At 47.2% G+C, this 21,342-nt stretch overlaps 1 protein-coding gene across 5 annotated transcripts in view; it reads left to right on the top strand.

The window, feature by feature from the left end:
- The window catches only part of LSP1 (lymphocyte specific protein 1), an 89,856-nt gene that overhangs the window by 12,042 nt on the left and 56,472 nt on the right, over window positions 1-21,342 (top strand). The window contains exon 1 of one of the 5 annotated variants that reach the window (XM_045017195.1): window positions 11,098-11,482. The exons of 3 other annotated variants lie outside the window; for them this stretch is intronic. In XM_045017195.1, coding sequence (XP_044873130.1) covers window positions 11,424-11,482 — 59 coding nt within the window. In that variant the 5' untranslated portion in view covers window positions 11,098-11,423. Of the gene's footprint in view, window positions 1-11,097; window positions 11,483-20,333; window positions 20,387-21,342 lie in introns of those variants that run through there. One more of the 5 variants, XM_045017194.1, reaches the window with a different exon arrangement.

Here is a 21,342-nt window from a genome sequence, read left to right as displayed (position 1 = left end):
CTCCAAGCAGGCACGGGAAGGGACTGCCGGCAGCAGCTTGCGGGGAGGTGGGGGCGGAAGCTCAGCTGAGCTGTGTGGAGGGGTGAGTGCCCCCAGGAGCCAGTGTCTCCCCAAAAGGGGAGCCAACTTAGGGGGGAGTTGCTGCTGCAGCCGAGCAGCCACGGACCCCTGCCTTAGAGTAAAAATACAAGCCAGATGCTTAATTACGTCTCCAATAAATGGAGTAAAGAAGATGGAAATTAACAATTTCATAATGGTTAAATGTTAATTACAGCACTAATAGAACCAAACAGTATTTGTAGGATACAAATGTGTGAGCTTTTAGAAATAAAATTAAAAATAAGTGAAATGATTTTTAATGTATTGACAAATATTGTGTGATTTCACAGTACCTCCATTAACTTTTATACCTGATTTAGAATTAAATGCAACACTGACACAGTAGAGTAGTGTTGTTGTTTTTTAATGATTTTGCATATATTTGCATACATTTAATTTATTTCACAGTCTCTTCGGCCCACAAAGCCCCTTCAAAAATCTAATATGGCCCTCGTCTCAAAGTTTGGAGACCCCTGCTCTAAGGAATCAGGATATTTTGCAACTATTTTGCAACAGAAAAGCTTCAAAAACAGACTCCAACGAAAAAGTGCTGAACTTGAATTAATATGCAAATTAGACTATCAATTTAGGCTTGAATAGAGGCTGGGAATGGCTGAGCCATTACACACATTGACTCTATTTCCCCATGTTAAGTATCCTCACACCTCTTGTCAAACTGTCTGAAATGGGCTCTCTCTTAATTAGCCTCTTAGAGTTGGTAGGACAACTCCCACCTTTTCATGTTCTCTGTATGTATATATATCTCCTCACTATATGTTCCATTCTATGCATTTGATGAAGTGGGCTGTAGCCCACGAAAGCTTATGCTCAAATAAATTTGTTAGCGTCTAAGGTGCCACAAGTACTCCTGTTCTTTCTGCGGATACTGACTAACATGGCTGCTACTCTGAAAGATATCCTAAGGAACATTCTGGGAGGTATTTAGTATGGTACAACTGGAATTCAGAGGCCCCTCTATTTTAATACTTAATGGTATTCCAGCAGACATGTGCCCCTGGGAACGATTACCAAGCCAGTCGCTTGCTCCTGGGCAGCTGTACCTGGTCTATGTGCCACAGGCATCTACCCCAGATGCCGCTGTGCATACTTTGAGATACAGGACCCTGTATGGTGTGGCTGTACAAAGCTGGTATTATTCTCACACTTTGTAGGACCGTAGCACCTAGAGGGCCCAGCTGAGATCAGCACCCCATTGTGCTCTGCAAGATATAGATACATAGGTAATACATAGACACAGTGTCTATCCCAAATAGTATAGAACCGAAATATGCAAGGGAGAGAGGAAGCATGATCCCCTTTTTCCCAGATGGAGAATTGAGACACACAGACTTTAATCAAGGTCACTTCGGAAGCCTGTAGCATAGCTGAGATTTGAACTTACATCTCCTGAGCCCTAGCCCAGTACCTTAGTCAAAGCCTCCCACTGCCAGAAGTTCCACTGAAAACTGCTACAGGAATGCGTGCCTGTAGTGACCTAGCAATGAATGGGTTAACCATTCTTGCTTGGAATCTCAGTGTATTTTCTTTGCCAGTTTATCCATCTTAATACACACCAGATGTGCGAGGCAGCCGACTGAGTGCCTTAATCCTGGGCTTCAGCAGTCTGAGTTGTCTCTCTCACAAGGGGCAGGCCCACTCCAGACTCACTGGGGATTTCATCTAGTGCAAAGCAGGGGCAGGAAGGCTGGCAGCCCCCTCCCTCGCAGGGAAAGTGTGTGACGACCCTGAGCTACTAATCGTTAAATCAAGGTCTTTTACTTACTGCAATGAGCTAGCCATTCCTAGGCCGAGGAGTTGGGACTGGGGGCAACACCCGCACTGACTCAGCAGTAACGTGACTGGGGGCAGCACCCTGGACATACAGCAGAGACATCTCTGTTCTAAAGATGGGTACTTAGAACGGATCAGCTCCACAGCTGGTGTAAACTGAAGTATTGACTTCAGTGGTGTGGTGCTGGTTTAACCAGCTAAGGATCCAGCCCACTATGTTGTCTGGCCCTCTTCCCCACCCAGCCCTGGGCCACCCAGCATGCTGCCCCCAGCCCTGGACCACGCTGCCTGAAGCACCCAAGCTGTGCTGGCCCACCAACCCCTAGCCCCGGGCCAGCCCGCTGACCCCAGACCCAGTTGCACTGGCTGGTTGGAGCAACCCCAGCCCCTCTCCCTTTAATCGGTTAACCGATTAAATGATAACTTTTTAAACAATATTTACACCCCCACTCTCATCCTTTCTGGACTACTGTACCCCTTTCAGGAGACTGATTTGCGTACCTCCAAGTTTCACCTCACTTAAAAACTACTTGCTTATAAAACCAGTCATAAAAATACAGAAGTATCACAGCACGCTATTACTGAACAATTGCTGACTTTCTCATTTTATCATATAATTGTAAAATAAATATTGTACTTACATTTCAGTGTATAGTATATAGAGCAGTATGATTTTGTATGAAATTTTAGTTTGTACCAACTTCGCTAGTGCTTTTTGGGTAGCCTGTTGTAAAACTAGGCAAGTATCTAGATGAGCTGATGTATCCCCTGGAAGACCTCTGCGTACCCCCAGGGGTATGTGTACCCCTGGTTGAGAACCACTGAACTAGATGATCATAATGGTACTGTCTGGCCTTCCAGTCTATGATTCACTATCCCATTCAAAATAACCAGCACTGGCGCTTTGGTCCTGGTTTTCGTACTGACCAATTTAAGCAGGGAGAAAAGAAAATGGAGGGGAAGATTTCAATATCATGGCAGAGTTTAACTCCCCCATCTGTAGCATCAGCAGGAGATTTTGGTTCAAATATGGATGAGCTCACAATTGAGTTGAATGTGTTGGTCTCAGTGGACACTTACATATGTTGCACGAATGCCATTCGGCAAAGCAGGGGCATGGCAGATTGCACCCAGTCCTGCCTATGATGGAGAATGGAAAAGGCTGAAGATTTCTTCTCCAATCACCTGTACACCACCCCCTCCACCACTGAATAGCATCGTTTCTTTGCCAGATGGAAAAATAATGGGCATCAAATACATCTTCATATTTCTGTAATAAAAAAGAAAAAGAAAAAAAAGAGTGCATCTCATGTTTAAGGCTGAGGACGGTTTGCAGAACTGCCCAGGGGATTTGGATGCTCAGTTCCTGATTATTTGATTGGAAATAGGGTGTACAATCCCTTAGGACAGCTTTGAACATCTCAGTCTAAATGAATGCTGTCTGGGGTGTGGTCTAAGGGCTGCCTTCTTTGTGGTTGGCCTAGGCAGCACCTATCTCTCCCTTTTCTCTCCTGTTTATCATCCCTCTCGTGCTGGTACCAGCTGCCTTGCAGGCCTGAGAGATACCCCCAGAAGCCTGTTTCCAAGCCCCAGACCATGTGATTAAGGGGCTCTAGAGAGGAAGATGCTCTTGTGGTTGAGGCAGTGGACAGGAGCTCAGACAATCTAGGTTCAGTTCCCGGCTCTGCTAGTGCCTCTCTGCCTTAGTTCCCTGCTTGTCAAATAATGGTGTCTGTAACGGGTCGGACTCACCCCTTGCGGCGCCTCCTGCTGGTGACTCTGGGAATTAGCTCTGTTCCAGCCAGGAGCACCCTCTGCAGGCCAGTGATCCACCTGTTTACTATTGGCCCCATGTCCCTCCCAGGACCGCAGTGCCCCTTTAACCTTTAATTGGGTTTCCCCTTCCCAGGGGAACCCCCACCCTACTATCCCCACTTCGCCTCAGTAGTGGCTACTGCCCAGTCTCTATCTAGCCCCCGTTCACTGGGGCAGACTGCAGTAGCCAGCACTCATCATCGGTAAAGGGGGTTTGGACCTGCTGCCTTGGCCTACCCCTAGGTTGCCCCCTGCAACCCCCAGTACCTTTTGCCCTGTGCTAGGCCGCAGCCTGGGGTTTTCTAGGCTGGAGCTTCCCCAGCTCCTCAGCCTTTCCCCAGCCCTGCTTCCCTCAGGTACTTGGTCTAGCTCCCTGCAACCAGGCCCATCTCTCTCTACAAGCAGAGAGAGACTGTGTGGCTTCTGGCTTCCCTGCCTTCTTATAAGGCCCTGTTGCTCTGTTTGGGGCGTGGCCCCCAGCTGCAGCCACTTCCCCAATCAACTCAGCCTTGAGAGCCACTGCTCTCAAGCCCTGCCAGGCCACTTTTTAAACCTCTTCACAGCAGGAGCAGGGTCCACCCTGCTACGGTGTCTAAAACTGTAAGCTCGCTGGTACAAGTCGCTTGTACAGCACCTAGCACCAGGGTGTCCTGATCCCAGCTGGGGCCCCTGTTATACGAATAACAGCGGTCTCACCAACTCTCTCCCTTGCCCACTTGTTTTTGTCTTTTCAGCATCTTTCTCTCAGTCTCTCCCCCCTTGTCCTCTTTCAAAGAGAAGAGCAGAGAGGGAAGGACTCTCCTAAGCAAGGCATCCTCTGCTGGGACACTGTGAAACACTTGCTGTTCCTAGGAATCTGTCACTGTGATCCTAAACAAACCATTTTGCCTCTCAGGCTGCGGAAGGGGAGGTGGGTTTTGCCCAGCGAGAGTGCTCTGCTTCCAGGGGCAATCTTGAGGACAGCCATGGATTCTTCCCTCTCTGTAGCTCCCTTGCCTCTTGATGAGAATGTTTTGCATGTCTATAGCCCTTGCCATCTGAGGATCTGGCAAGGCTTTAGAGACATTTATGAATTAAGCCACCTAACATGCTTATCACACAGGTAAGTAATTTTGTTTCCATTTTTGACTGGAGGAAACTGAGGTACAGACTTGCCCCCAACCAGCAAGTATGTAGTGGAGTCATTAACACAACTCAGATTTCCTGACTCCCAGTCATCTGTTTTATCCAATTGGCCATTGTCTGCTTTAACCAGCAGACCACCCTCATCTCACATGCTTTCACACCCACCTGTAGTTATGCTCTCATTAGAGCCATCCGTCTGCACCTGGGCCTTTTTTGGGGGCCTGGTAGCGCTGCTCCTAAACCAGCTAGTAGGGTGTTGCTAATGAGCGACAGAAAACTCAACACCTCAGTCAGTCCCTTAAGGGAGAGAAGGGACCATCTGCTGGCTCTTCCTTTCTTTCTTATAGGATTAAGCCCTGAAAATCGTAATAGCTTGATATAATCCCACAAAATGAGCCATCCTGTCCTGGAGTCCTGATTGTGTATTCAATGAGTTTATAAGTGGCTGCTCCTACTTGAAAGATATTTGAGACTGTTAAAGCCCCTGTTTCACTGGGATTACCTTTAATGTGGTCGGCTACCGATCTTCAAGCCTTAGCAAAATGAGATGGGACATATTAATTGGGATCCCACACATCAGTAAGTAACATTTGTTTCACAGGCTAGAGACACCCACCATTGGTTACTTACATATCCATTAGACTGGCATTCCAATTAACACGTCCCTTCTCATTTAGCCAAGGTTTGAAGATGAAGGACAAATGCTGTAAAGATAATCCCAAAAGACCTACTTCTGTCAGACTTTCTGAGAATGTGGGTCCATGGGGGGTGGGTGGTGGAAGGAGGGGTAGTGACGGAGGGAGTAGAATGCGAAGATGTATGAAGGATTGTACCAGCTAGGAAACACGGCACCTCCCTGCCATATCACCAACACCAATTTTGCTGAAGCATCCAGTGCAATGGTTCACTGTCTGTTGGTCTGTAAATGACCTTTTTGAGAGGCAGAGTGGCCAGGTGGGAATATTACAGAGAGAGTAATGACATGGGGTGTGCACTCACCCCTTCTTACTGCAAGATCTCCTGAAGGTAACCTGTCATGTTGGGGTGCCTTACCTGGTGGTTAGGGCATGTGGAGGTGTGCCAATGGGCATTACTAACATATAGGAAATCGGCAAAGGGCACCAAGAGAATCACTGCAACTGGACTATTCGAGCTGGCAGCTAACATAAGAACCACCGGGCACAGGTTGAAATTGACCAGAGGTCTTGCTGAAGATGCAGTTAGGTGCAATTTCTTTATCCAGAGTTCCTGTGGGAAATGGACTCAGTGTAGTCAGTGAAGAGGGGAAACAAGCGTGAAAAGCTTCTAAAAAGGAGACACATGGAGGAAAAAATATGCCCAGGACGTGTCTTCCACGGGACCTGAGGGAACACATCAAATGGGCTACTCTGAAACCTTTACAGTTCTAGGGCCTGATTCTCCAAAGCACCCAAGCTCATTATGCTTCTCTTGTGGTAGTGGTGGTGGTGGGTCTTAAAGGACATGAAATATGGTCTGTGTAAAGAGGAACCTCTGCTGGAGTAGAGCAGCCCTATCCTGGCCCCACTCCCTCCTCCTGGAGGGACAGAAAAGGGATGTAGCGGAGAGCACCGAACAGTGGGCATTTTGTGCTCTTGCAAGGGGCCGTGAGAAGTAGAACACATGCTAGAGCAGCCTCAAGACTGCTCTAAGTGAAACCAGGGCTTGGGTAGGGCCAGCTGCCTCAGACTGTGGGGAACAGAAAGGTGGCTTCCTGTCCCTCCATCTAAATGAAATGCCTTTCAATCCATCCCCATGTTCTCTAGTCATTCTAAAGCAGGCCATGCTGCTCCATCAATAATTCCACGCATGCTTAAAAACCCAGGTCACTCCCATGCTCTACAGTGCTGGGGCCTGATCCAAGGCCTGTTGAAGTCAGTGGAAAGGCGAGGCAGAGGGCGGATGATCTCAGCGGGTTTGGCATCCCATCACTGGGAACAGGCACGTTCCACAAATGCTGGGCCTGATCCTGCCAGGTGTTAAGCACCCTCTGCTCCCATCTTTGGGAGTTGAGGGTGCTCAGTATCTTCAAGGACTGGGCCCTGGACTGGCACTAGACATTTTACTGTCCTGGCTGGAGCTGCATTGTGGGAGTGGCTCCTGGCTACAGATGCAGAGGGAGCACATTTAAAGGGGCAGCCTCCCCTGCTGAAAGCTGTGCTGTGGGACTCAGGCAGCCAGAGCAGGCAGGATCTGCCCAGGGGGGTGTCAGCCCTCTCAGACAGTGGTGTGTGGGGGTGTACTTAAAGCAACAGATCTCCAGAAACTGTGTTGGTGCACAGCAGGGCAGGGCAGCTGGGCTGGAGGTGTCCCTAAAAGATTGGGATCCTAAGGTAGCCAAATTACGTGCTCATGCCCAACACTGGCCCTGACTGGGACCTTTGATTGCAACAGTGCTAGAGCAAATCACTCTGGTTGCATTTCTTTGCTACAGTCTTGTTTTTTCCTAGACATACTTTAGCCTCCAAAATGATTTTGCAACCCGTGCTACATAGCAGAGTGATTGTGTCATTAATGAGAACTGGTGCAGCCCTATCTCTCTGGGACTCCCTCGCTGCATCCCAGGGCAACAGAACTGAGTCACTTCCCCCCATCCCACTCACCTTTAAAGCCTTCCCTTTTTGTCTGTTGCTGGAAAGTTCTTTATAAGCCTTTGGCTTAGAGGACACATGCTATGCACTGGCAAACTGCCTTGTGTTATTGCCCCCATCTTGTCTTGTGCTAAATGCACCACACCCCTGCAGAGATTTCTTTGATTGATTTTTTGTTAAACTCCAGCAGGAAAATTAATCGTCTTTTTTTTTTTGGTTGGTGTCTTTTTCTTACTGCAGCATCTCTGCTGTTTCTAGAATGGCACCCTGAGGTTTATGTGGGCAGTGCTGTAGTAGCTGGGCAGATGGGACCACGGCTGATGCTGCTAACCCCTAGCTGCCCTTGAATGGAAGTATAAATCACATTGAAGCAGCTATGCTCCACCTTGGGCAGTGGTGTGGTGGTGGGGGAGAGACCTCTGATCCTACACAGATTGTGCAGGAGAAGCCCTCAGCCCCAATTGCCTCTGGTGGGTCAAACCATCTCGAGCTATGAGGGGGTAAGGTAGGGATCCCCCTTGTTCATAACTTCAGTGATTTTTTTTTTAATTTTTAAAATAAAGTTGCAGTGTCTCCAGTTGAATTAAGTCAAGGGGAATGGATCATCCCCAAGTGCAATCGCTAGCATTTTCCTTTTGCACACTGGAGAGACGGATCTAGGAGATGCAGGCATTTAAACAGAAGCACTCCCCTGGCCCTGACCCATGGGGTCCTGTGTGACCCTCCCAGTGCTGGACGTGTGTGTTCCTCCCACCTGATCTCCCTGCATTCTCTGACAGAGATGAATAGGATGGGATGTTGATTAATCTTCACTATAGGAGGAGCATCACAAAAACATCACACCAGCCTGGGGAATTTGCAGTCAGGGAGTGGTACCTGGGAATTCCTTAACTCTGTATAATGCAATGGGAAATGTAACCCACCTACCCACCCCAACCCTTTGCATATCTTGGTGTATTCTGCCCCCACCCTCCAGTTACTTTCAGTCAGCCTCCTCAATTCATTCCAAAGATCTTATCTCCCCTCCCACCTTTCACCCCCGCCCCACTTCCCTTAAGACAGCTAATCCAACCGACTTCTCCTTGATCCTAGATGCCCTGCTGGCTCAGGAAATCCATCTGCCATACAGCGAGCAAACACCCACATCCTCCACTGCATTTGGCTTCTGCACTGCCTGAGGACATGAGCCCTTGCGGGGAAGGGGGTTGTTTATAGAAGGGCACCCACGTCTAGCTTCTAGGCAGAATTGACTATGGTGCAGGATTTTAGCACCGCTGGACTCTACCTCCTCCTCTAGGCTAAAAGTTTTGGTTTGAAAACTCTTGCATATTTAATAGTGGGCGGTTTCTTTGGCTTCTTTGCCACGAGGCACTGGTGTTTATTGAGTGGAGGCATGTGGGCAAGACAATTGTCTCTGGACCTGGTCCTCAGCTGGTGTAAACCAGCATAGCTCCACTGAAGCAAATGTCTCTGTGCCAGTTTACACCAAGGGAGGATCTGGCCTCATATGCCTCCTGGTGAGCCCACCTCCCCACCCTTGGCAGGCATGTGCTCCCAGCCTCCCCATAGTTATCAAACCCAAGTCTTTCACATTCCTCTCTGCCCCTCCTGAGTTTGCTACGGATAGTGTGGCTTCTCTGGCTATAATAAGAGCTGTGATTTCATTCAGCAGCAGTTGTTGTGGCAATGCCATCGCTGTTAGCTTCATTGCCCCTTTGTCTCTGCCCGCATTCACCACCAGCCCCTTATAAAAACCCTAGAATGGAACCATCTGGGTGGTTGGCCCCATGCTAAGAGCTGCCTCACTGAAATCAATGAACGTTTGCAGGATCAGGCCCTCTCATCACTCCTCCATCTTGCAGAAAGCCATTGGGCATTTGGTCAGTGACTTCAAAAGACCAGAGGCTCTGATCCTGCAAATGCCTGGACGTGTGCTTAACTTTAAGTATGCGAGCAGTCCCAATGAAGTCAGTGGGAGGGAGTCTGCTTAAAGCCAAACACACATATACATGCTTGCAGTGGCTGGGCCTTTATCTTGTTGAATATTAGAGACCTTTGCTGATTGCTCTCCTAGTTCCACCTAGCCTCACAGAATGTAGAGGTGTAAAATAAATATACTCCAGCACATAGTCCATCTGTGATCCCAGTGCAAGAGCAACCACTGCGCCTAGCTGCTTTTATTATTTCTCATCATTTATGGGCTGTTTAGTAAATACATAAACAATTAACAAAGAAACCCATTTTTTAAGTGCGGTTTTTTTTTTTGTTTTTTTTTTTACATTTAATACCCATCTGTACTTATTTCAGTGCAGTTTCTCTTTACTGATATTTCTTCATTTATTATGTGGGCAGTTATCAGCCATCTACATTTCAAACAACTGATCTACCAAAATAGTCCAGCATTATTCATCCAAAGAAAACATATGCACATTTTATGAGATACAGGGAGAGTGGCAAGTAAAAATCTTAATACATGTTGGTCCTGATAATAAGGACACGTTATAATTCTCACAATACACCTTTTAGAGAAGTCAGGGTTAATATTCCCTTTCCACCAATGGGGAAACTGAGGCAGAGAGGTTACTTGATCTGCCCACTATCACCCAAGTGAATGTCAAAGATGGGATTAGATCTCAGTAGTTATTGTCTGCTAACCCTATGCTCCCACAGAGTCCTCTCTTCTTTGTATTATAGTGGCACATCAATGCCCCCCACTAAAGGACTGTACACAAACTCCCTGCCCCACTGAGTTTACAATCTAAACAGACAAGACAGACTCAGGGTGGGAGGGGAAACAGAGGCACAGTAACTTGTCCAACATCACTCGGCGGGATGGGGCAGAGCCAGAAGTAGAATGAATATCATATTCCGAGGCATAGTCCAGAGCGCTATCCAAGACCACCCAGTTGACATCATAATAATGACACCTAACTCTTATTAAGCACTTTTCAGTAGATTGCAAAGCCCTTTATGAAGGAGGCCTGTCTCATCACCCCCATTTTAAGGATGGAGAAATGGAAGTACAGAGAGCGGAAGTGATTGACCCAAGCTCACCCAGCAAGTCAGAGGTAGAGATGGGAACAGAATCTAGTTGTCCTGAATCCCAGGCCAGTGCTCTGTCCACTAGTCCTGCACTGCCTCCTCAGATGCAGTAGTCTGAATCAGCCTGATGCAAACCGAATCACATTGCACTTCATTCTTTGATACAGCATTTTTAACCACAAAGTGTTGCAACCCCTTTGCAAGTTGCTGAGACTTGCAATTAATTTTTTAAGAGTAGATTTAGACTATGGAGGCTATGGGTCAGATTCTCAGCTGGTGCACACTGGAGTAGCGCCATTGATTTTAATGGATTGCTGCTGATTTACGGGAGCTCAAGATCTGGCTCAAGAGTTGTAAATCTGTCCTCTGCTGTCTTTCCTCTAATCAGGTTTTGTGTCCCTGAGTGGCTTTTGTTCCTAATTTATGCAATTAGTTAATGCAGAAAGAAAGATCGGAAAGGGAAGAAAAAGAGAGAAAAATTAGGAGTGGGGGAGGGGGAACAGAAGGAGAAAAAAAGAGGAGAAACAAAGACGCATAAACCAGAAGGAGTGTAAGAGAGGAGAGAGAGAGAAACAGATAGCCAAATAGAAGAAGAATAGCCTTTAGAGCAAAGGAGAGGTTTAAGCTTTGCATTGAGCTCACTCAGCGGTCAGATGGGAGCAGGGAGGGGACCCTGCTTTGCCTCGAACTACAAAGCTGCTCTCTCAAAGATTTTTCTCTGACATTTCCACTAGGCTGTGGAGGAGGTAGAGGTGGAGGAGACAAGAGGGGGGCTGAACAGGGGGGCTTGGAGAAACAAAAGGAAACCAGCTGCAGAACTTCCTGAGGAGAGGGAGAGGATTATTTAATTTTTTTTTAAAAAGGAAAAGAAAAAAAAAAGTAGGAAAAGGAGGTTTAGCAGCCAGGATCTGTGAGCCTGCCCTGAGATCAACCTCTCCCACAATGACCAGTGCGATCCTGAGGAGGAATTCCAGCAAACAAGGGTTACAGAACCTCCTAAGGTAAGTCTGTACCTGCCTAGCAAAGGCAGAGAAGCAGGATTCTTTGTTCCATGGAGCTCAGTCCATTGATTTTCCACCATGGCAATTTGATTTGGCTAATTCCAAACTCTATGGGCTGTTTCTTTCACAGAGAGAAATGTGTCTGCTCCATGGTAAGAAGAATATTGCTCCGGTGTGGTTTATTTGTGCACACATATATGTAAATCAGTTGAACCTATTCATTAACAGGGATCTTAAGCAGACAGAACATCTTGGAAGCAGGGAAAATAAATAAACCTCAAATAACAATATCAGCAAGGCAGAGCTGAGCTTACTGATGGCTTTTCCAGAAGCACATAGTTAAAATAGCTAAACATGACCGTACTGTAATATTTACCTGAACCTGCTGGTTTTTCCTCTTGGCTTGGAGAGTTTATGTGTGTCTCAGCTGAAGGAGAGGGGCTCTGTCTAGCAAACTTTTTGGAGGCTAATATGTGAAATGTATGTGTGTTTTTAGGCAGAAATCCTTAAAGGGCCAGATCCTCAGCTGGTGTAAATCTGCATCAGTCTATTGATTTCATTGGAGACAGAGTTGCTGATTTATACTACCTGAGCATATGGGTGTAATTGCTAGGGCAGATTGTTGGACAGTTAGAAGATCCTTGGTTCCTTTTTTCAATAAATGCTGAGCCCAGATCTCTCTGGGCAGGATGGCTGCATTCTGCTCTGTTCAGTTACTGAGGCTGGGACTCCACTCAGTTGCAACCATTCTGCTTTCTAATATGGAGTAGAAACCCCACTTTTGCTTCTTAGACCTTTGCACCCAGATCATTATGGAAGCTTATCATGACCCATGCAGGAAGGTGTCAAAAGCTCAGATTCAACAGGGGAAACTCCCTGCTCTGTTCTTTACTTTAATGCTAAGTTTGACGTAGAGGTGTGGGAAATGGGAGCACTGGAGACTAATGCTCTCCTCTGAGCCACAGGTTGGGCACGTTGGTCTTCCCTGGGGTGTACAACTTCCCCAGTGGATGCTGGTCCCCGGCTGAGTGGGAGTGGCTGCCTGCAGTGTGTGTTTTTGGGTAGGGGGGATTCCAGTCTCCAAGCCCAGTTCATTTTGGGGATTCCCATGGGCATTACTGCAGTCTTAAACCTTACCTCAGAAGGGCTTCTCTCTTCCAGGGACTTCCTGTACTACCCTTTTTGGAGGCCAGTTCAATACCTGCAGGAGACCACAGAAAGACTCCCATTGACTTCACCTGGCATTGAATTGCCCCCTTGGAGAGGCAGAGGGATGGTCACCTGCATTCTGACCCATACATGTTCCTCTCCTTAGCCCTGGCTCATGGGAATCACCTCATTTGATGGGATGTCATTTTGTAACAGTGCGCTTGGGGCTGGGTTGGAAGGTGTAAACAGGTACAGGTGGAATAGAATCATCAAATGCATTCAAACACAGGGCACGCGCCTCAGAGAATGGGCCAGGATTGGGTGCTGCTGGGCAAAACAGTTACGCTAAAGTAAAACTCCCCTGTTCAGTCTTCCCCAGAACTCAAATCTGGGCTGAAACTCTTTGGAGGAGACAAGGGTGATGAGCATGCTGCACATGCTCCATACATAGATAAATGACCCAAGCACTCTCACATGCCCCAATCCAGACCTCCTCTTAATAGCTGTTCATAATTACTCTGAATGTTGATGGGGATTGTAGGTGCCCATTCGGAAGAATACCTGCCCTCTGGTGTTTTATCAGATTAGAGGGAGAGTTTATGGAAGATGGGGATTAAAACTGTGGTTGAGTCAGGTCGTTTGGTAAGTGGATTTTAAATTGGATTCTAGCGTGGGTGTTTGTATATATCGTTCCTGTCCATGTGTGGGGAAAAGGGATGGATTTCACCCTGGGTTACACAGATATAACCCCCCTGAGGTCAACAGAAGGCAGAAGGGTTGCTCAGATATAGGCAGAGGACCGTCCATACAGTGTGCAGAACTTTTCATATACAGTGAAACCCTCCTGTAGAGAAGTCATTTTTTTTCGCCCAGAACTTTGTTCTAAGTTTTGCTATAAGCAGAATTGCTGACTGCACAACTAAACAATTCAGGACTTTCTTTCTGCCTATTCTGTCACAGGACTGGTGTGGGGCTGAACTCATTCACGTTCCTAACGTGCTTTGAGATTCTTGGACTCAAGATACAACAGCGGTGCAAGGGAGTATTGCTCTTATTCTGCTTTGCTACATGAATGGAGTTTCCAGGTTCACCGTAAGCCCCAGCTGGTTGCACTACAAGCCTACATAGTACATGTGCACATCTTGGTATGTCACATTTATATGGGTAACACAGGGACAGACTCTGAGCTTAGTCACACTGGTGTAAAACCAGACTAAGCTCCAGTGACTTCAGATGCTGCTGAATCACTGAGCTTTCTCCCACACTTGCCTGTTGGAGGCAAGAACTTGCTGATGGCTTTCCCCACTTTTAGTCCTGACACTAGGGCTCTGTAACTGTATCCAATGAAGGGACCTATTGGCAACTTGTCAGCAGCCCCGAGTTTCCATCTAATTTGCTGGGAATAAAGAGATTGCATCCATGCTTGTCTTTAATAGAGAGGCGTGGCCCCCGGGGACTACAGATCCCAGCATACACTGCGGAATACGAATTCAAGCAGCCCAGCCATGCTGCATGATGGGAGCTGGGAACAGTATCCTAAAGAGGCCGCACCTTCATACTAAGGAGAAGGGCAGCCATGGGCTCCCTCAGACTCTGTGGGCTGCACTTAAGCCCCTCACTGGCCCCATTGCCCCACATAAGCTATTCACTGCTGTGCTCCTGTGTGGTGATGTACGTGTTGTCCAGTGTAGCCCAGTGGGCTCGTTTGCCATTGTTAATATTCACTGCTGCTGTAGCCCAGTGAGCTAGCCTGACTTAATTATATTTACTGCTTTGCGTTATATTCTGCTTTAATTATATCCAGCAGTAATGCAAGAAACCTACAGGCCTATATCCTGAAAGATATTAGCTTCAGCCAGTTAGCATAACGCTTGAGGCCTACGAACTTTGAATAGATAAACTTTGCACAGATAAATGGCCTAGTGGAAAACCCCAAGGATCTGGGGAGCTGAAAATAGAGTTTAAGGGGAAGTTCTGACCACAGATACATGAGTCAACCACAGAAGTGTCCTGGCAATGAACTGATGCTGTTTCCATAGGCATCATTTACTATCAGTGAAGACCCTAGTGGAGAACTACAGGAACAATGATCATTCCAATTTGTACAGGCTTTGGCTCAAGGCCTTAATGCCCCACGGGTGGCATGAGAGTGAGTGCAGTTGTTCCCTGGAGGGCCATGAGCAGTATCTTGTTGCATCCTGGAGGTGGATTGTAAAACAAGCCCTTCTTGCTCTTTTTCTGGCCACTGGCAAAGGGGGGATGGATACTGGGGGTTGCTTTGCATGAAGACACTTGACAGGAGCACGTCATTTGCATCTGAAAAGTTGGTGACTGGAAAGCGTCCATCAGGCTAACAGAGCCCAGGGATACGCCCCATGATTGCAGAGAATACCCAGCACAAGTGACTGTAATTAACTAGAAATGACATCCGAAAAGAATAGGCAGTTTACAAGCTTATCTGATTCTTCTTCTCTCCAATGTGTACCTAGGATCTCCCATTGTTGGGTATGGTCTCTATCAGTCAATGGATTGCAAAAGAGCATCCATTAGACATCAGGCTGCTTTGTCTTGTTTGTAATAAATTAGCAATGATAATACCTGCAAGACAAGGTGGGTGAGGTAATAACTTTTATTAATATCTTGTAAGAGCTCTGTGCAAGCTCGAAAGTTTGTCTCTCTCACCAATAGAAGTCGCTCCAATAAAAGATATTACCTGCATCTCTCTAATGCCCTGGAACCAACACGGCTATAACAATGCTGCATACAATAATGATAATACCTAGCACTGCTATGAGACTTTGTATTTTCAGATCTATCTATCTATCTATCTAATGAATTTCTATCAATAAGATATGCAGCTATTGCTTGTCCTTTTGATTAATTCAGTTCACTAGCCACCCCTGCTAGAATTTTATCTTCTCTGTATTCATTGAGTCTCAAGTGTTTTACAACAGAATATTATTGTTTAATTAACCTACAAATCAACTTCTTCATAAACCTGTTGTACTGTATGTGCCTCTGTTCAATGGTGGTTTAAATAGCATCTTTCACGGACGGATGCAGCTTCCACTGTCTTCTGAATATGAGAAGCAACCTTGAGATGGTTTCATGTAATCAGATTTCCTTAGCCATTTCATTAATTATTACAACTGAAGTAGGGGTGTGTGTGAAGGAGGGATAATAGAAAAGCCTCCGCTCTCATATCACCTAGTTTGATTTTTTTCCCCTTCTTTGTGTGGAGGGACTCAAAAGATTTAGGCTTGAACTGAGTCATGATCAACTCTCCGGGGCAGGAATCATCGGCTGGTTCTGTGTTTGTACAGCACCTAGCACAGTGGAGTCCTGGTCCAGGCCTGGCATTCCTAGGTGCTAATGCAATACAAACAATAAATAACAAGGATAATTTCCAAAGCATCAAAATCTGAACTCTGAATATCATCACAAGAAAAGGGGAGTGCCAGGGAATCAAGAAGAGATGTGGAGGCTATCAGTGAAGAGAAGGATCTAAGGCATTTCTTCATTCATACAGAATTATTGCTCTTTTGGTATCTTATCAGTCCGGGGAGTCATTAATACTTGCAAGGAAAGCCAAAGTATGGAATTTTAAATTAGACTCCCCTTACTTTCAGGCCCAGTGTAGATGGTACCTTAACATGGAGATGCAGTCTGTGGGGACTGCATGTCCATACATGCAATACTGCATCTTAATCCAAGCATCCTTGCTCCAGGTACCTACAGGCTCCATGGCTTGTATCTCTTGATTAAAGGTGAGGGCTGCTGTGATCTGCGTTTTGGAACTCTGTGAACCAGTTCAGCCTATGGGTTCTGTTCTAAATTCTCCCAGGTTTTAGGCATTTTCACAATTTCACTGGCTCTTCAGATTGTCATCTCCATTTTTCATAGCTCTTGGAGGGAACATTTTGTCTGATGGAGGATCACCCTGCTCAGTTGTTTTTCCTGCCCCTATTATCCAGCCTACCCTTCCTCACACACCCCAACTTTCCCTGGGGTCACAAGTGTTTGTGCGATGGGGAAAACCCTATGCTCAGTTTCTTGGTGCTGCCTTCCTTGTTTGACCATCCCAAGCACTGAACTTTCCAGACAAGATCTGGGTAGGGAGTGTTCGAAGGGCTGGGAGGTGGGCTGGGCTTGGAGTGAATTTCTGGGCTGAAGAGGAAAGCAGCTTGTGGGAGGGTGTGGGGAGGTGGGGGGTAATGGCAACTGGGGTGCAAGTCACCTGTGACTGGGATTCTGGAATCGGGATGGGAACCTGCGGCGGGTGGTGGAGGGAGGGGTTGGGGTAGGTTATCTATTAATCATCACATTTTTAATGTGTCCATCTCCAGGTTACGTAGGGGCTAGATACCAGGGGGTGGGGGAGAGAACTTACAATGAAGAAGTGGGGGAGGTGAAAACAATTGTCTGCTGGGGAGTGAGGAGGGAGCAAGTTGGGGGTGGCAGTGTTACTGCAAAAACAACAAGGAGTCTGGTGGCACCTTAAAGATGAACAGATTTATTTTGGCATAAGCTTTCGTGGGTAAAAACCCCACTTCTTCAGATGCATGGAGTGAAGACGTGAGGGTTTTTTTACCCACAAAAGCTTATGCCCAAATAAATCTGTTTGTCTTTAAGGTGCCACTGGACTCGTTGTTGTTTTTGTGGATACAGACTAACACGGCTACCCCCGATACTTGACACCATGCAGTGTTACTGCAGTGGGTGGAGAGGCAGAGGCAACTGGGAGGGGATCAGGCTACTGGGTCAGGGATCAGCTGTTGCTGGATGCTGGGGTCTACTCCTAGCAGCAGGGGGACTTAGAAGCTCCAGCTGAGTATCTCAGCACAATTTGCTGAGGAAAAGTACAGCCTTAGGGGTTAAAAACGCTGCCTTCCACCCTGCCTCCATCTTTCCCCAAGAGCCCGCAGATCCACAATGGCCTCTCCCCTCATGCAATACCCTTGCAGTCCCTTTGTTGTTGTCCTCCCCATCATCCCCCCCGCTCTTTGCACCATTACTCACTCATTCGGGGCATAGCTGACAGGCACCGTAGCAAACTCACTGAGGCAGAGGAATGAGTGGGGGGCGGGGGAGACAAATGTCCATATGCCGTTTGTTGGGAGCAGGCGTGAGGCCTGCTTTGCGCACAGGCTCTGCTGGGCTCCCAGGACACACTAGCAGGCACGGTGTGCCAGACTGATGGATCACACAGTGCTAGAGGGGTGTGCCCTGATCCTTAGGATTCCCAGGGTGACTCCACCCCCTTCCTATCTCTAGTACTACTCTAGTGCTGTGCTGTTTGCAGGGCATATTGTTGTGTTGATATCTGAGTGTCAATACCAGGCCTCATTGTCTGAGTGGGAATGATGCATGTTATCTGGGAGGCAGCTACCCTCTCCCCACCCAGTATTGTCTAGGAGTGTGGGTGTTTCTCTGGGTGCACATCTTCACACAGGAGAGGGTAAGCCGGCCTGCAAGCCTCCCCAGCACCCATTGTCTTGGAAGCTGTAAAAGGGCGGAGGGAAAGGTCCGCTGCACAGTCCCACCCTGGGGCTAACCCACCCACATGCATGTTGTAGCTCTGAGCTCTCTCTTGGCTTTGAGCAACACTGAGCTCTGCCAGAGGAACTGACTGTTATTTCAGGCCATGGACAGTTAGGCCCCTTCCTTCGCTGTGAATGAAGGAGTTGGGAGAAAGGCAGGGCTTGGAGAGCAAATCTGTCGCCCTCCCTCCCTCCCTCCTCAGCCCCAAATCTGTCTTCCTTGTTGTGATCCAGCACCCTTTTATTAAAAGATCTCAAAGGACCACTTTGCAACTATTAACGGGTTAACCCTGTGAGGTAGCTAAGTGTTATTACCTCCCTTTTAGAGATGGAGAATCTGAGGCTAAGCGACTTGTCAGGGATCACCCAGTGAGTCAGTGGCCACGCTGGCAACAGAACGCAGGAGGTCTGGCTCCTGTGAAGCTCTCTGCCTCCCCTAAAGCAGTTAAATCAACAACCATTAGCGTCATGCTGGCAAATAGATTTGTAGCACGAAAGCCAGATGCTCGCAAGCAAAATCCTTTCATTTGCAGACAGATCCTCACACTCTCCTCTGGAGCCTGGGCTGGGAGAATGACATCCTGCCCCATTTGAGCTCACTGGTCAGCTGTGGAAGGCTCCGTATCCCTTCCCCGGAGCGACTTTGCATTCGTAGGATACCCACATTCCACTCTTCCTGCCCACCTGTCCCCTTGAAGCCTGCTGACTAATCCTGCTCTTGCCAATGGAGGAATGTGAGCGTTCCCTCCTGAATACCATGTGGATTCATTCCCAGAATTTCCTAGCACTCTGGATTGTTATATCAGAAGCTCTGCAGCTGCCATGCATCTAGCCATTAACTCTAACGTTACTGCTCCATATAGTACAGGGGCTCCCTATGGCGTGGTCAATTTTATTGCGTTCTGTTACCACCATTCCACTTACCCTCCTTCAGAGCTTCGATTTCTCCAGACCTATTGGCCATCTAGGGCCCAATTCTGCTCCCATTGAAATCAGCGGGAGCTGGCCTGAGCCCTTCATGGTTCATGGAGTGCAGTTTATTCCTGCCAAGCCTGAACAGTCTTAGTAAAGCAAGCAAACCCCTGGGGATGGATGGAGCATCCACTGATGGTGGTCAATGAGCATGTTGGGGGAAAGGGTTTGGTTTGCAAGTCTAAAAATGGCCAAATCAATCTCAGAGAGCTTTTCAGTAAGAAGAGGCAGTGGACAGGACACTGGTCTGGGTCTCAGGACACTTGGTTCTGTTCCTGGCTCGGCTGCATGATGACAATGGGCAAGATGCTTCACCATTCTGTGCCCCTGTCAGTCCCTCCCAGCCTTTGTCTTAACTGTAAACCCTTTGGGGGCAGGGGCTGTCTCATTGTGTGTATGTACAATGCCTGGCACAACGGGGCTCTGAGCTTGGTTGTTACTTCTAGTTGCTACTGTAAAATAAATAATAGTAATAAAGGAAGCACACCTTAAATCCCACAGGGAACTGAGAAGCACACTCCCATTGCCTCTCTGCACTCCGCTATTCAGTGCTGTACATATCGGGATCTCTGCCCTATGTGTCTAGGGCTCAGGGGAGTTCTGTAGAATGAAGTGGTATAGAATAAGTGAATGAAGAAGTATTGTTGGGCACCTGGATTCTAACCTCATCAGTACTATAAAAAGCATCAGGCCTCATTTTGATCTCACTTATGCTAGTTCTAAACTGGCGTAACGTTATTAACCTCTGTGTGGCCACTCCTGGTTTACATCAGTGTAAACGAGAGCAGAATCAGGTCCCCATTGAAATTGGGGTGGGGAGATTATAGAGACGAGTTTCCCCAAAAAATAATGTATGGGGTTTTGTGAAACTGTCAGAACCTTTCTGGCAAGATACTTGCCTTATCTATGTGAAATTTTCCTCCTTGCAAGAGCTAAGTGACAAATTATTATTATTTATTATTATCCAGCAATAACCCTCCTGCAAATGGAAACAAAACCTCATTATCTTTCAAGGTTCTGAATTCTAGAACCCTAGATCTAAAAGGAGTCTAGGACCCACTCAATTGTGAAGGGCCTTGACTCTAGAACACGTGACGATGAAGACTGAATACTTAAGGGGTCTACATTTTGGTGCTCCTGAAGGATTGAAAGAATTTGTGATATAGAACAAACTAATGCAATCCTTATGCTCTACAACCGATGCAATGGTGCTGATGTACCACGATGCACGCACTGTTACAAGGCCTGTATGCTAGAATCCATGAAGTGCTAAGAGGCTTAACGGATGACAGTACATACAATGCTAATCAAGGCTTATATGCTAGAATCTATACAATGCTAAGGGGGTTAATGCATCACAATGCAGGCAATGCTATAAGGCAGTGGTGGCCAACCTGTGGCCCTAGGCTGCATGCAGCCCACCAGGGTAATCTGATTGCAGGCTACGAGGCATTTTGCTGACCGCCACTCCCATTGGCCGGGAACGGTGAACTGCAACCGCTGGGAGCTGCGGGGGGCCGTGCGTGCGGATGGTCAACATCAACAAAATGTCTTGTGGCCACAATCAGATTACCCTGGTGGGCTGCATGCAGCCCACGGGCCGCAGGTTGCCACAGCTGATTTAGAGTATAGACTCTTGGGGTAAAGATAATCTCTCACAATGCAGAGCTGAGCTGAGCTACTGTGCATGCAAATGAAAAATTATTAGAAAAAGCAGTGAAGACAATTCTTTGGAAAGTCCAGTCCAGTTTGGTTCAGTTTCTGTTCAGGAGATGGGTGAAGCTTTGGGCTGCTGCTTATTTTACCTGTACTGCTTGGCCTGGCCCTGTCTCAAGATTTGCTTTGTTCTGTTTTCCTTTTAAGTAAGTAGTGTTTCTTTTCCCCAGCTCCTTGCACCAAACAGGTCAGCAGGGATGAGATTGGCGATGATTCAAAGGGTGTGTGTGGGAGCTCAGCTCTACCCTGCTGTCTGGATCCTATAGGCAAAGTTGTGATTTATAGGATGGGTGGGGGGAAATGACTGTGATAGGCAGAAAAGCTTGGTATGAGAGAAAGGCATAGGATGAATTATATGTATAATTTTTTCCCCAATGCTCTTCTAGTCTAAACTTTGTAACAAAGACTCCATATTGAGCTTTGCAGCCCAGTTATTGAACTAATAATGGTCGAGCACAGCGATGTCTTTATATGCATGTCTGA

Source organism: Mauremys mutica, chromosome 4 (assembly GCF_020497125.1).
Source record: "Mauremys mutica isolate MM-2020 ecotype Southern chromosome 4, ASM2049712v1, whole genome shotgun sequence".
Classification (NCBI taxonomy): Eukaryota; Metazoa; Chordata; order Testudines; family Geoemydidae; genus Mauremys; species Mauremys mutica.
Note: the sequence above shows the minus strand (reverse complement) of the source record. Positions and strands in the feature narration are given on the sequence as shown.